Consider the following 15813-nt stretch of genomic DNA (forward strand, 5'->3'; position numbering starts at 1 on the left):
TCTCAGTCTGTGACCTTCAGATTGTATTTATGTAATTCACACCTTTTTTCCCCTACTTATGATGTTTACAAAAAGAAATATGTATTTCTCTACAAGTATGTGTCAGCATTTCATTTAGCTACCTATGGTATTTTCTAAAGGTTTCAAGGTTAAACTTACATAACTATCTCAAAGAATTTCCTCTCAGTAATTCTGGAGAGTGCAGAATTCAGTTCAGTGCAAAATCCAGAAGATAAAAATAATAAAGAAAGAAATAAATACACAGTTCAGTTAATTAACTTTATATTCAGTGTATTTAACTTCAGTAAGTTAAATTCATTGCATATAAAAAGGACAAAGGGCAAATATTACTTTATCATTTTAGCACGAGGAAGTATTTAATGGTTACAGTACTGCTGTCCATTTGTGTTCCTGTTCTTTTGTTTGTGGTTCATTTTACATGTATTTAGGGGTCTAATTTTTGACTACAAGAGCAGCAGCTTGTAGGCAAATTAAGAATGGAAAAATTTAATTGATAGCAGTGCACAACTGCCTACTACTACTACTATCTAAACACAGCACTTCTGTTTTCTACTCAGAAGTAAATCACAAAGTCACAAAGTTGGCCAACAAATTACACTGCACCCAGAGAGGTCATTTAGGAAGGATCAGGCTGTTTCAGTGAAATGATTTCAACAAAGCACAAGGACATGAGGAACATTTCAGAGGCCAGGGTTACTTTTTAAGACAATGTGCAATATGGCAGTGTGGTGAAACCCTTAAAACCAAAAGCACAATATGATCATTTACCCCTGGGCATTCAAAGTTTTTCATGAATTTCTACATTTCTTCTTACTCGCCAAAACAGAAATCTTCTACATGGTGAATAGTTTTATCCTTGCTGCTAAGAGGAATTGCTTCTTCATCCTCAAGGATCATTTTTCTCCAGTCTTCACATTTATCACTGAGATTTGTCTTTTGCTTAAAAGAACAAGTATAAAATTACATATTGTACAGTGCAAGCTGTTCTTTAACTATAAATCTCTGTAGACACAAATAATATGTACCATCTAATAATAAAAAAACCCACCCTCTTAACTGTCCTAATGTTTTTGTTTTTTTCTATTTATATTTTTTGAGTTAAAACAGTTAGAGCTGGTTACTTTATTATACTATGTCAACATTTGTACTACAGCATTGGCTCTAGTAATCTGAAATACAGTGTTAAATAAAATACAGGCTTTAGTAGAGAGCTGAATGTAACTTGGAATACAATCTCCTAAAAGACAGGCTTGCCAAACCAGGGTAGTTCCAGATTCTGTGACAAACTCTTTGAATGGAGACCATATGGAAAACCCTGGTGATCTGGGGGATTGTATTAATCTGTGCATGCAGGAATCTCTAAATCATACAACAGAGCTCAGAATATGAAGCTCTGGCATTGAGCAAGTGCCCTCATTATGCCAGGAGGCAGCACAGTGTAAAGAACAGGCATGAGACTGAGCTGAGAAACTTCCATCTTCTATGGCCCAACAGGCTTACGAGCATTTCTGTAAGTAACAGAGCAGCCATTTGCTAGTCCAGCCCAAGTGCTCCATCTCCTGAATAAATATCCTCTCTGGAAGATTTCTAGTGGACTGCCAGGAATCAGATAAACTTTGGTCATTGAAAAATACACTATCAGCATTCATCTTTTTTTCCTGGTTACAGGACATTTCAATCGAAGGATCCAGCACCCACTTTTCTCCCCCTAAAGAAGAATCAGCTGAATACAAATGAGAAAAACAAAAGGGCTGAAACATCAGAGAGTGGAAAATAATCAAAGAGGAAATGGAAAAGACCAGATTATCATAAAGGAACTGAAACAATGGTGTAGTTGCTTCTCTGGTCTCAATCAGATTCACAAGACAGGCACATCAGAGCCTCAGACTGTCAGGCCAGATGGGTAAGGCTCAACCAGTAAAGCTGGGAACTACAAACCTCTTTGATCTGCCAAATTACCAAAGAGCAAAAGCAGGGAGGTAATTTGTCTTGTGATAAATCATGCAAACAACAGAGATTCAATGTTAAGGAGGCCTAAAGAAGCAAGTTGGGATTTTTTTACCTGATTTTCTTTAATCCAGAACAATAATCCTGAAAAACTAAAGCTGGCCCAGTTTCCACCATAGTAATTTCTCCTGCAAAGAAAAAAACAAAAGGAAAACTTGTTGGAGTTGGACAGGCAAAACAGCTTTCCCAGATTTAAAGAAAAAACAACCAAGTCTGATACATTCAAAACATTTTACATGGCAAGATTTTTCAGATGCGGAATAGATAAAAACTAGTATTCTGTAACTTTTAATCAAGTGCAAAATTTCTGTTTTCCTCCTTGTATGCATCTCTGACCAAACACACTATAGTCCAAAATCAAATTATTTGGAGGGTAAATGGATAATGCTGAGAACAACACATGGGATGGTGTGAAGAAAAGGAAAATAGAGATAATACTGCTTTTTGGCTAAGACTGGCTCTCTTATCCATTATGCAAAATACAGCAAAATGCAGTTTATTGTTTATCTACTGCTTACACAACATATTATGCGTATTACAGACTGTGAAGATGCTCTGGCAAAATACTTATTGAACTGCATGTACTGCAGGTGGAGCCAAAGGAACTGATTTGTACAAAGTGATCATTCATCCCTGAGCACTTCCCAGTTTCTATTTACGACCTTCTTGCTTGAAAAATATTATTTACTGCTTTTAAATCACAGAAAATTAATAGTTCTGCTGTTAATCAAAGAAAGTCTCTGCTCTCTCTTTTTAAAATTTCTCTACCAATACTTCTCTAAACATCTGTTGGATTAGTTGGCTTTTGTTGTCATGCATAGCACATCTTAAATACTTAACAACTCTGAGAAGAAAAATAATAGAACAATTACATTTTTAAAAGTCATCAGTTCTTGCAAAATAAAAGTTATTTCAGGATTTAACTCTGTTTTCTGGCAATGTGTACTGGCACTTCAGAAGGCTCAAAGATACCAAAAATACCCTCCTGAACAGATAGCTAATGTTATTGCATACACACAAAAAAAAAAAAAAAAAAAAAAAAAAAAAAAAAAAAAAAAAGTAGGCAGGAAGATAGGGTTTGCATTTTAAAGAATAATGTGAAGGCTGTTAAATCAATCTTATTATAACTTCCTCCACTTTTAAATTGTAGAGATCAGTGTGATAACAGTGAAAAGCTAAATTCAGGTTAGATTCTCCTAACTAGATTTATGATGGGATGCTTTTGACAGAGCTTATCTGCACTGACAAAGACTTCAAGAGTGTCAGCTCCGCTCCAGCACCAAAGGATGCTACTCTGGACCACAGTGCTTGCTTATCATATGAAGGACAGATGTCTGCTGAGCAGTGCCTAATTGCTCCTGACTACAAACTGACCTAAAAGTCTTTCACTTCCTGCAAGGCAATAGTGAAGAACATAAATAGGACATCTTTTGCAAAGACAACAAAATCCAGCATTCACTGAAAAAAGGTGGCTCCAACAATGGATCAAGGTGTTACAGGCCCTTAACTGGGGGGACTGGGCGTACACCCTGCTGTGGTGACTGAGCAGCACAGTTCCATCTGCAGATGGTTTCCAAGCAGGAATTCCAATCCTCTGTAACAGGAGTTCATCCTTGCTTCATGGGACTGACATGGTGAGCTCCAGAACTACTGCTGTTTGGTATCACACAGAACACAAAGTGGTGAGGATTAAATCTATGAAATGTCCAATTCTGTGTGTCCTGATTTAGGGAAAATTTGTGAGAGAACCCCTGAATGGGGTCCCTCTGGGAAGCAAACCCAAATGGCCCCTCCCCCCAGCCAGTCTGGGAAAAGAACTTCCTTGGAGGAAAGTGGAAAAAACTATTTATTTAACTAACAAAGTGCCCACAAGCACAAAGAATGAATAACATGAAACAATAAAACCTCTCGTTCTGGAGTGAGATGGCAAATTGAGAAAGTCCTTGCTGTGGGTATAACTCAGCTCTCTCTCAGTCTCTTATCCGTCTCTCCGGAGGTCCAGGCCCCAGTGGGCCGCAGGTGCAGCTCCTGGTCTTCCTCTGGATCTTTCAGTCCAGAGCAGGTTTAAACAGTCCCAAGAAAAAGGAAAAAACCAGTCCAGGGAACTTCTCTGCCTCAGCTAGCTAAACTAACTAAAAGCAAAAAAGATTTCTGTCCCGCTGCTGTCTGTGCCTCAGACGAACACCACTGTCCCGAGAAAAAATGCAGAGGAGTGAATGCTGTTTTCTCAAAACAAACTCCACGCTTCTTCTTTCCCTGCTTCGCTCTCAGAACCAGTCTTAAAGGCACAGAACTCAACATACAGCATACACAGAACAGATGATTGGGGATACAGGTGTCATAAAGTCACCCTAGGACAGTGTGAGATTTCAATCTGTAAGAGACACTGACAGTTGCATTGACGATAACTTCCAGCTTTGTTTAAGCTGTCAATGGTGCAGCGTAATTTGCCATGTTTCTTCAGATTCTACAGAATAAAAACTTAAATATCCATGTATTATCTGCCATTTCTGGGATTTCCAAAAACCATGGCCATGAAGATTTCTTTTTAAGGAAATGTGCTGCTCTGGTTGTAAGTTTCTTGAATATGGAATACAATATATAGCTGTTGGAGCAAGCAATGCCATGATCACAGAAATCCCAGAAAACACCTGCCTAAAATTAGGAGTGGGTTTCTTGAATCTACACCAATATTAAGTCATGCATATTTAGACTATTTAAAGTTAGAACTTTCAGCAATAGAAATTAACATTATTTACACAGAAAGTTACAAAAGTTTATTTGTGAGCTGTCAGACATCTTTCATGTGAACATTCCTCTGTTCATCAGCTTGGTTTTCCTTTGAAATTATTTGTTTTACCCTGTGTTGAGGCAACCCAGTGTGTTCAACAACGCACTGCATGACCCTGCTGTGGAGCTCCATCCATTCTGAGGTGGCACAGCCCTTCTCTAAAGGATAATGAAACACAGCTGTCCTTCCTTTCCTCTGGTGTCTGAGCACCCTTCCCAAGTTGTGCAATGCCACCTCAAATATTCATCTTCTTCTCAAGCAGCAACTTCCAGATTTATTTTATCCTGGAATTTTAATTAGTTTCCCAGCACTACATGACGAATCAAGATTGCTTAATTTTCTCATCTGAAAACACTACAGAAGGAAGACAGAGCAGACATGATTACTGACATAATGAGCAAAGTTTATAGCAAGTCTTGAAGAGGAATTCTGAGAAGAGCTGACTAATGGTTTTACAACTAGGACTCATTTGTAACCAAATATGTTTTTTATAATTGCCCTGAAGATGAACTGAGGAATTCCTTTAAGTAATGGTCAAGATCAAAGCCTAATTAAAGCTAAAATATTGTTACAAAACCTCAAGGCCTAAGCTCCCCTCTTCTCTTGCTATATTAGCAAACTACAAAGATGGATATTCTCTCCCTTTTTTAGGGTTATAATCCAATTATTCCCTAACTAAGAAAAGGAAGCATTTTGAAGCAGAGGTGGAAAATACTTTTTCTACCAAGTTAGAGCACAGATGTTTTCCTTCCCTATCATACATTATTTCCTAAATTATATTTGCTCAAGACTCCTCCCATGTTACCTGGCATTCACCTGAATTACAACACTGCTCCTTTTCCTTCACATTTTTCAAATCTCTAATCTGCAGTTCAGAGCAAACAACAGAAAAAAGTTTTGCAAACTTTTGGAAATGCAGCTTAAGTACAATTTTATCTCTGCAAAAACCTTGTCTCTTCTCCTATGTTAGCTTTTCACTTTTTTCTTCAGTTACCAAGACCATTTTCAAAATAATTGGCAAATTCCAATCCGGAACATTGAAATCACAAATTGTTTCTGACTGATGAACAATCTGAATCTGAACCAAGAAAATATCTAATGTGCCCTTCTGCAGACGGACTGCAATTTAAGAAACTGGACATTTCTGAAAGCAGGAGATTCACAATGAAAACATAAGAGCAGCAAAAGCATTTGTTGGTCAGTGCCGGTTCGGGAGCTGGCCCTTCCCAGGGCCTTGGCACAGCCCCCACGGTGACACTCAAAGCTGCTGCTGGCTGGACAGAAGCTGCTGATGCCTCACCATTTCCCCCAAGAGCTGCCTCAATGTGTCTGTCCTGTATCTGATCTTCCAGAAAGAAGTCCTGACTCATCAGAGCAGCTGTCTTTTGCACAGGAAGTTACTGCCACATCGATTTTAAGGATCTGAACACAAAATGACTTATGTTTCAAACCCATAAAGTTTCCTGTGCTACCTATTAGTACGCAGGCAAATGTATTCAAGATTCCCATTCTGGCCCAGTGATGGTATTTAGGAGCTGCCTGGCTTTCAGGAGGAGAGGTTTAACCTAGTTCCTGAGATCCTTCAGCCCAACAAAAGGGTGGGTGATGGTGGCAGTCACTTGTGCTACATCACATTATATCCTGGGATATGAACATGACCAAAGGGAATTACCATGGCCCAGCTGAGACCATGTTTTTACTCCCTAATAGCTTTGCTGTGAGATTGTATCCTAAACCAAAATAAACAGAAAAAGGACTTTCTAAAAAAAGCTCAAAAGATACCATAATTAACAATTTTTTGCCTAGTTTTCCTTATTGAAATTAAATAATTTCTTTTTTGTTGCTGATTTTCTTAAATCAGGAGGTCATGATTTATATCAGGAGTTTGAACTACTGTGACTGAGTTCTGACCTGAGGCCTTGGTGAGGCCTTGAAGCCTGTTGCGCAGCTAAAATTCCATCAGGTGTGTGGCGCAGCTAGAAATAGATATTAAGGTGTTTGGGGAAGATAATGGGGATTTGAAGGTCACTGAGTAAAGTAGTTAGTAGGCACATGTGTGGCCACCTTAACTGTAAGTTACATGGTGTGTGTTTTCATTTTTTCCCTTGCTGTGTGCCAATGACTGAGCTATCCGAATTGTAAACTATGTAGAACTGTATAAAAGACGCCATTTCTCTCAAAATAAAGGAGTTGCGTAGTGTTAATCACATTGATTAAAACCTGTGTTTCTTTGGCCAGTCTCTTTTTTATTTATCTAGCTAGCCCTCACTAGATTTGGCGCCCGAATCTACAGGGACCCTTGCTTAAATGCATTTTGTGTCGCGACAACATTTGAAAAAGGAAAACGTCTGGACGTGTGAGCCCTTGCTTAAATGCATAAGGGTTCTCGGGGACTCTCGTTAAAAGCGGAGGAGACTCCGAGGGGACTCTCGTTAAAAGCGGAGGAGACCCCACGAGATCCTCGTTAAAAGCGGAGGGATCTCTGAAGACTCCTTGCTTGACTTGGACCGGAATTCGGCTCGGACCGACACGGGACAGACGGAGCGAAAAGGAGACTGGTGCCGTGAGGAGGTCGTCTGACTTCGAAAGAGCATCAGTGCCACCCCGTGGGCAAAGGTAGGCCGTGTTGAGAAAAGAAAGAGACTGTAGAATAGATTCAGACTTGGGCGTGGCAACACGGCTGCTTTTCAATATCCTCTCTAAGAGAGGCGAAAAAGTAGAAGAAAATGAGTTGGAGCAGTTGGCTCTGTGGGCCAGGAAAAAAGGACATTTACAACAGCCTTCTCTGCTGTTCAGTACCATTGAGTGGACAGAGATTGGTGATTTGCTTTGGAAAACTGTAATAGTTGGTGAAAAGGAAGGGAAAACCGCGCAGAAGCTTGGTACAGTGTTGGGAAAAGTGCTTCGTACCTTGCGACTTGTCTCGGCAGAACAGGCTTTCAAGGGTGCAGCGCAGGAAAAACTAGACCCTCCCCCATCCCTCAGACCCAAAACAGCAAAATTTTACGGTTTCGGGAACCATCCAATTCGCGGTTTGCGTGCGTCTGTCAGCCCCACCCCACAGGACGTCATTGATCAAGTGATCCAAGCAGAGAACCTCTCTCCTCCGCAGTCAGCACAAACTGCAAACAAACCGGAAGTGTCTCGATCACCTCGCTCCATGGGCGGGGAGATGGGCGGAGACTCAGGCGGAGCCGAGGGCGGGGATGGGCAGAGCCAAGTGACACCGAGCCGGGGCGGACTGCAGGGCGGAGCAGGAGGCGGAGATCGAGTTGACGTGGTAGTGCAGGCGGGGCCGAATTGCCCTCAGCGCGCGCAGACGCACAGCGACCAGGATGTGTGTGATGTCATCCGTCGGCGCGCAGCGTCATCTGACACGGCGCAGTCTCCGTCGACCGCGGGGGGAGACACAGCGTCGCGTCGCCCGGCAACTGCCGCTCGCACAACTTCAGCACGATCGCGCAGTCCAGAACCATCACAGCGTCCTCTCCCTTCTGATTCCGATTCGGATTCAGACACTGAAGACAATTGAATATCAGCTTTTGCAGCCCGTGACAGACAACAATCGCAAGAACAACCACCGCATGTCGCTGTGGAACAACAAGAACAGCGCAAATTATTTAAACAGTACAATTCTGTACTGCAACATATTATGTCCAAATTTATCGAAATACCAAAACTACAAGAACAACAAACACCTTCCAATCTTTCACCTGTTCCTTCGCCAGAAGTGTCATCAGTCCCTGGTGCTTCAACATCTGCATTTTCAAGTAACCCAATTGTGGAACGTAAAATTTGGGATGCAGCTGATCCTGTTGTCATTAAAAACAATGCTGCCAAGTGGAAACCTTTAAATTGGAAAGTGCTCCGGAAAGCCAAAGAGACTGTCAAAACATACGGACTCAGATCCAAGGCAGCGCAAAACATCATTCACCACATCTACACAGTTAACCTTCTTTGCCCAGCTGACTGTACCAGTATTGCATCTTTGCTTCTCACACCGTTGCAGCTTCTCATCTTTGAGCGACAATGGCAGTGCCTGGCTGCGGAAGAAGCCAGTAAGCATCGACAGGTGGGCGGTCCATTTTACAACATCCAGCCCGACATGTTAACTGGGCATGGACTGTACGCTTCATCTTCTGTGCAGCTCACCTATCCTGTTGAAGTGCATCAATTGGCTCAATCACTAGCTCTCAGAGCTCTGCTGCTGGTCCCAGATAAGAAAAGATCAAAGAAAAAGTCTTCTCATCACAACAAGCCATCCAGAGTGATTTGCTCCCGATGTGGTGAGTCAGGTCACATCAGGCAATCATGCCAAAAACCTGTGGTGTGGTGCACAACATGCAATGCTGACAGTCACGCCACTAAAGCTTGCAAGAAGTCAAAAAACTCCAAGAACAGCACAACGTGTGGAACTTCTTCAATCAACACTTTTCCAGACCAATACTAAAACTTCTCCTCTTGCCATCGTCTTTCAGTGGCAAAAGAAAAAGGGGGAGAGAACTGTTCTGAACAGAAAAATGAAAAATGATAAGTTTAATTTTTGAAAATTTTGAAAATTGAAAAGTCTGATTTTGAAAATTAAATAGAATCTGTGGAAAATTGAATCTAATGCCACAGAAATTGTCATTGAATAGGTGTTTCTGCCAGTGCAGCCAAAGAGTCGTATCATACGCAGGACAGACGCTTTTGCTGCCTTGATAAGGAAAGGCAGAGACAGAATTATTGAAATAGACGGGAAAGAAACAGCAGACATCAGCATTCCCACAAGAGATGAAGACAGAATCAACGCCATCATGTCTTCTGTGTGATACACATTCAGAATCATCAGTGCAACAGAGTTTGGGAGAAGGCAATGTACAAGCTGATGCTGGCGTCAGCTGTGTTGTGCATGCTCATCCCAAAAATCCCGAAAACAAGTTTAAAAAGGCTCGCAACAGTCATGAGACAATGAGACATTCCATCAAGAGACATTTCATCAAAATGCACGAGCCTTGCACCGACAATTTCAGATTCTTTTGAGTGCCTGCCTGCCCTCAGTCATCACGGATCCGGACTGAGGCTGGGCACAAAACCCAAAGGGACTGAAAGCTTTAGAGTTGTGGCAGATGGATGTAACTCATGTCCCAGAGTTTGGGAGATTGAAATACGTCCATGTCACTGTTGATACATACTCAAAATTTATTTAAGCAACAGCACAGCCAGGGGAAAAGGTTTGCATGTAGAAAGGCATCTGTCTGCTTGTTTTGCAGTCATGGATGTGCTTGTGGAAATTAAGACTGACAATGGTCCAGCCTGTGTCAGTCAACGAGCATGGGGAGTGAAGCATACCACAGGGATCCCTCATTCTCCCACAGGCTTAGACCTAAGCTGGTTTTGTGTGATGTTTGGATTGGTTTCTTCTCATGCTGAGTTGGAGATCGAGCCAGCTCAGGTGGTTCGGGAAACTGAGTGGGGAGTGGTAGCCATTTCTATGCCAGAGTCTCTTACCACAGGTCAAACTATTGTCAAAAGAGCAAATTGCACCCTCAAAAAGTATCTTGCAAAGCAGAAACAGACAGATGACACTGATGTAGTTATTAGATTGTCTAAAGTTTTGTTTGTTTTAAATCATTTATGTTTAGTAGAAGGTCAAGAGGCAATTCCAGGACTTTTTGTTTATTATAAAAATATGTAAACGGGTGAATGGCAGAGACCAAGTCAAGTGTTGTTTAATGGTCGAGAATGTATGTGTGTATTCACAGAAGCTGGTCCTGTCTGAGTGTCGAGTCGATTTATCCGCGCGTGTCCTCCAACAAGAATATCATCAATCAACGAGAACAATCAAGAGGACATTGATTCACCTGAAACATCTTTGGACAATTTTGAACTCTCTGATTCTTCTGAGTTTGATAAAAATTAGTTTTAGAGTGCGTGAATTTAATAATTATATAAGTATATAGTAAAATTTAAGTTATTTTAAGTTAGTATAAGTTAAAATTTTAAGTTATTATAAGTTAAGAATTTAAGAATTAAGTTATAAGTTAAGAATTTTTAAGACAAACTAAAAAAAAAGAACCAAAGGTACCAGTGAAATGATGTGGTTTGAACTACTTGTCATTTCCATTGGTTTAATGCAAGGAGTGATTGGAGTGCTCGATGTAGACCAAAGAGAGAACGTGTGGGTCGCGTGGGTCAGTCGAACTGGACAAGATTCATTTTGCTTGTCGTTGGCAACACCGTCCAGTCCATTTCGCACCTGTTTGATTGGAGTTCCATTGCTTTCCATGGCAGAGTTCAAAAGTCTGACATAAGCGAAAATCTATTCTAACTTGTCGGAAGCTTGAAACGCATGGTGCAATCAGCCCGTCGGGTCCACTCACAAACACTCCAAAAATTGGTGTAAAGTTCACAAAATTTCCCAAAATGATTTGGGAGCGCAAGTTGTTGCCATCGCGCAAAATCTAAAAGTAGTAAGTACGGAGCCGCAGGAATTCGATCTTCTTGGCTCTGTACCAGGCAACTATTGCCTGATGTTTGGACATGAGAGACAGTCCAAGGATGGCAACACTTGGTTGTTTCCTAAATCTCCATTGTATTTTAGTTATGCAGAGTACTGCAACAATTGGACTCAACTTGTAGCACCACTACAAGATGCTACAAGAAAATTACCACCGGGAATTTTCCTCATCTGTGGGGATCGAGCGTGGTCTGCAGTACCCAAGAGAGCTGCAAGAGGCCCATGTTATTTTGGGAAATTAACCCTGTTTGCTCCTTCCTTTCATCAAATCGCGAAATTTTCAAAAACATCCCGACGATCCAAACGCAAAGCCATTGAATTAGATCCTGGATGTAAATCCACAGTATCACTGTGAGGACGTCCAACTGTAATAGTGGCTTCGATCTTTGCTCCGGGAGTTGCATCAGCGCAAGCTCTCACCCAGTTACGAACCATAGCATGCTGGACATCAAAACAAATTAATATAACATCTAAACTTCTGAGTGAACTTGCTGCGGATGTCGGAACAGTCCGCCATGCGGTGCTCCAAAACAGAGCCGCCATAGACTTCTTGCTCCTTGCCCAAGGGCACGGTTGTGAGGAGTTTGAAGGCATATGCTGCATGAATTTATCAAGTCACTCACGATCAATCTATCAACAACTTGATCAGCTAAGACGTAACATGAGACAAATTGTAGTAGTTGATTCTCCTTTCGACGAGTAGATCAGTTAATTTAGTTTTACTGGTTGGATCAAAGATTTGATCCGTCTTGGGACCATTGTACTCATCATTGTTGTAATTGTATTAGTAGTAGTGCCTTGTTTGTTAAAGTGTATGCAAAAGGTAGTTAGTCGTGCCTTCAACTCAGTCTGGGTAGTTCAAAAAGAAAAAGGGGGATTTGTTGCTGATTTTCTTAAATCAGGAGGTCATGATTTATATCAGGACTTTTTCTTGCAAGAAATTGACCTGCTTATAGAAGCACCTCTGTTTTGCTCTCTGGCTGCTGTATTCCCACAGCTCCCTCACTTCACAGAAGTTAAAGATCCAAAAGAGGGCTGTATGAAGACACAGGGTCTATTACAACATATATTTTACAAGTTCTGAAAAAAAAAAATATGGGACAAACTGTCTAGCAGGAATTGGAACAAACTACAAAAGCAGGGATCTTGAACTGGGGAAGTACAGAAATAAGGCCCAGCACACTTTTGGATGCTCAAATAAAAGAATTTTGGACACAAGGACCACTCAAGTGCTCTACAGGCAAAGTATAGTCAAAAAATAAGAAAGGTAACGTGTCAAGAAGCAAGACATGCCCAGTTTGCTCTACTTCTCACAGAAGAGAAGTTAAAATTCTCCATCTTGACCATCCTTTGCCTTTGAATTAAATTCTATGTGGAAAGATAAATAAGCCAATGAGGAAGGATGTAGATAATACAACTGCAGCCTACAAATGCTGTATTCCAGATGTTGAATATCAAATACAAAATGTAGCTAAACATGCCTCACCCCTAACTGCCCCACCCTCAGTACCCAAACTGGTGCATAACTACAGATACAGAATAAAAAGAGGCAAATAAACAAAGGACCAAAAGCAGAAACTTGAGCAAGTGGTTACGAGAAAGTCCTTTGCATATGCACAATTAGTACAGGAAGCATGTTCACTTCAAGTAATCCACTGTTAGTCTTGATCTACCTTTCTCCAGCAGCTTCAAATTTAAACTAAGTGCCAATCTCCACATTTTAAATTGCAAATTACTTTTCTAAATCATTTAACAAATATCCTTGAAATTTCACACATCAACAGCTCATTAATATCTACAGTAAATGTAGCTCTCTGAGAAGAACCACAGATTTTACGTTTATTGAGACAGATAGCAGGCACAGAGAAATAGAGCTCCTTCAATTACTAGTTGGCAAAAGCTAACTTCAGTTTAAAATCAGTCTACAGCAATTTATGGCAACACTGCAGTGAAGTGACTATTTTGAATAAGATTAGCTACTGCTGATGGCAATGCTTGGACAGTGTTTATAAATCAAACTCAGAACTCAGTATTTTATAATAGGCCACTTCTAAACTATCTCTCATAATCACCTATGCAGTATATTATGATAAATACAAACACGGCTGGAGATTAAAAGTAATAAAATAAGGTACACAAGGTAATGAGAGCAAGTAGACTATAAACAAAGACTTTATGCATATATGTTTGCAATACCTGGCGCCTGACTTAACTTGGGCCTTTGTAGGGAATAACAGATTAATCAAAGTAGCACATCTAACACAGTTATTTCAGTAACCCCAAATCTCATTTCTTTATACACTGAGAAAAATCTGAATTCATAATTCTGATCATTAATGAAGGGAACAACTGTAGATATTTTGGAATTAGGTTTGAACTACCCAGCCTGGGCCCCACACCAAGGCCAACTATAAAGCCTGTGGCGCAACTAGAAATTAGATGTTAAGATGTTAATGGGAGATAGTGGGTTTTCTAGGTGTTAATAGGTATAGTTATTAGTGTGAACCCTTTAGCCACCTTAAGGAACAAGTGAAACAATATCTATTTACATTCTTTCTGTGTTGTGTGCCAATGAAAATGTATCTGTATTTGTAAACTATCTAGAAAAGTATATAACCTGCCATTTTAGACAAAATAAACAGAGAACGTAGCATTAATCATAGTGATTGGATCTGCGTTTGCTCCCGTCCAGCTTCCCATTATTTTTAAGGGTCCTCTCACTTTAAACACCTTCCATTGTTAAAAGGTGATATTCATCATAGCTAAAAAAAGGCATGGATAACAGAAATCAAAGTTCCAGTGGCCAATACTATTACAGACTTTGATAGCCAATGAAAACAAAAAATTGAAATAATACAAGTCATTCTCACCAAAGAGAATGGGATAATTACTGTCAGGAATGAGAATCGATGGCCTTAAACCTATAGCCATTCCTGCCTGTAGCAAAAAAGGAGCCATCACAGCATCCTTCACCACAGCACTGATGTTCCAAATCCCTGAGCTAGCTTCCAAAAACTGTCTGCTCTATTGATGGAAATAACGTTCCCAAAATAAGGCAGAGACAGAAACATAACATTACTTGGTGCCAGATGAAGAGAGAGGAGTCCTGCAGCCCACACTGACAGAGACACAGAAACCCTTCCAGTCAGTTTAGCTCTTAAAAAGGGAAATTACTGGAGTAACTTACGAATCCACAGGAAGAACTCTGGCCACTTCTGGCACACGCTGCTGCAATAATGGACTCAGGCAAACCTGAAATGACACGTGCAGTTTTTAGAACTTAGCATGCCATGATATATTAAAAATTGCAATAATGGTAGAACTTGGTCAGAAGCAGGCAACAAACAAAACAAATTTTACAATGTGAGTCACTGAAATTTTCAACAGTCTCATGCTACTAAAATAATGAACACTATTTTATGCTCTTTAACATTTTGCTGACCCTCTTAAATGCAACTTTGTTTTTATTTTTTTAATAACTGTATGGCACATACCACTTGCAAACACTACTGAATTAAAGCTTGGCACCAGCATCTTCTCTCCACACCCTGCTATCATAACCAGATTGAGTAATTGCCAGCACGATGATACCCAAAGCTTAGTGGGGTGCTCTGTAACCACATCCTTGGTAATGCAGACAGGTATTACCTGAGGGCATTTTTGTGTATTTTTGTTCACTTCAAAGTGAACAAAAATACTGTGATTTTCCTTAGAGTGTTATCCCTATCAAAATCTCACGTTATGCAATTACACTCTACCAAATCAGTATGCTTTCGCTATATTTAGAAAAAATATACAGCAAAAAAGCACACCAAAAGGCTGTGATATCTCTACCAGCAATACATGCTTGGAATGGCACAGGATCTCACTGGAGTTCAATGAATAAATGGGGCTGTTCTGTAATGTCTGCTCCCACTCACCAGATTTCACATGCCCAGTTAAACACCTTGGATTCTGGAGCAGGTTCAGAAAGGCAGGACAGCTCACCAGCTAAGCTCTGTGGCACTAGCTTCTCTCAAATCTCTTTTTCAATGATCTGTTGGCTGTTTAAGCAAGTAATTCAGGAACAGCAATTAAAATTCTAGAGACTGGTATTAGGAGACACTTGGGTCATGTATTCAGTTAAGGGGTGAGATTAAAGGAAGTGAAAGGAGTGTTTGGCTGATCTGATTTCCAGCAGCACCAGAAGCAGCTGCACTGGTGCAACTGCAGAGACAGAACTGGAAGGAGAAAAAGCAGCTGTGGAAGGGCACAATCTGCTCTGGCTCACTCCATGACAAACATCATCTCCAGTGGAGTTTGAGGCCTGCGCTGTCTGTTCCTTAGATGGAACAGTGCCTTCACCAACAAATAAAACCTTGCAGTCTAGAAAACATCCCCTGGGAGCTTGAATACACCAGACCACAGCTTCACCAACTCTTCAAACCAGCAAAGTCCAACACAATCATCAAAACAGAGGTGCAACCTCTGCCCTCATCATCTGCCCCTCCTGACC

General features: G+C 40.7%; 1 protein-coding gene across 1 annotated transcript in view; it reads right to left on the minus strand.

Moving 5' to 3' along the window:
• The window catches only part of LOC310922089 (rab proteins geranylgeranyltransferase component A 1-like), a 102610-nt gene that overhangs the window by 61706 nt on the left and 25091 nt on the right, over nt 1-15813 (minus strand). Inside the window, 4 exon segments of the mRNA XM_083882409.1 lie at nt 836-960; nt 2084-2156; nt 14506-14526; nt 14528-14570. Of these exon segments, the coding sequence (XP_083738535.1) occupies nt 836-960; nt 2084-2156; nt 14506-14526; nt 14528-14570 (262 nt within the window).

The sequence above is a fragment of the Zosterops lateralis genome, assembly GCF_965231275.1.
Source record: "Zosterops lateralis genome assembly, chromosome: W".
Classification (NCBI taxonomy): domain Eukaryota; kingdom Metazoa; phylum Chordata; class Aves; order Passeriformes; family Zosteropidae; genus Zosterops; species Zosterops lateralis.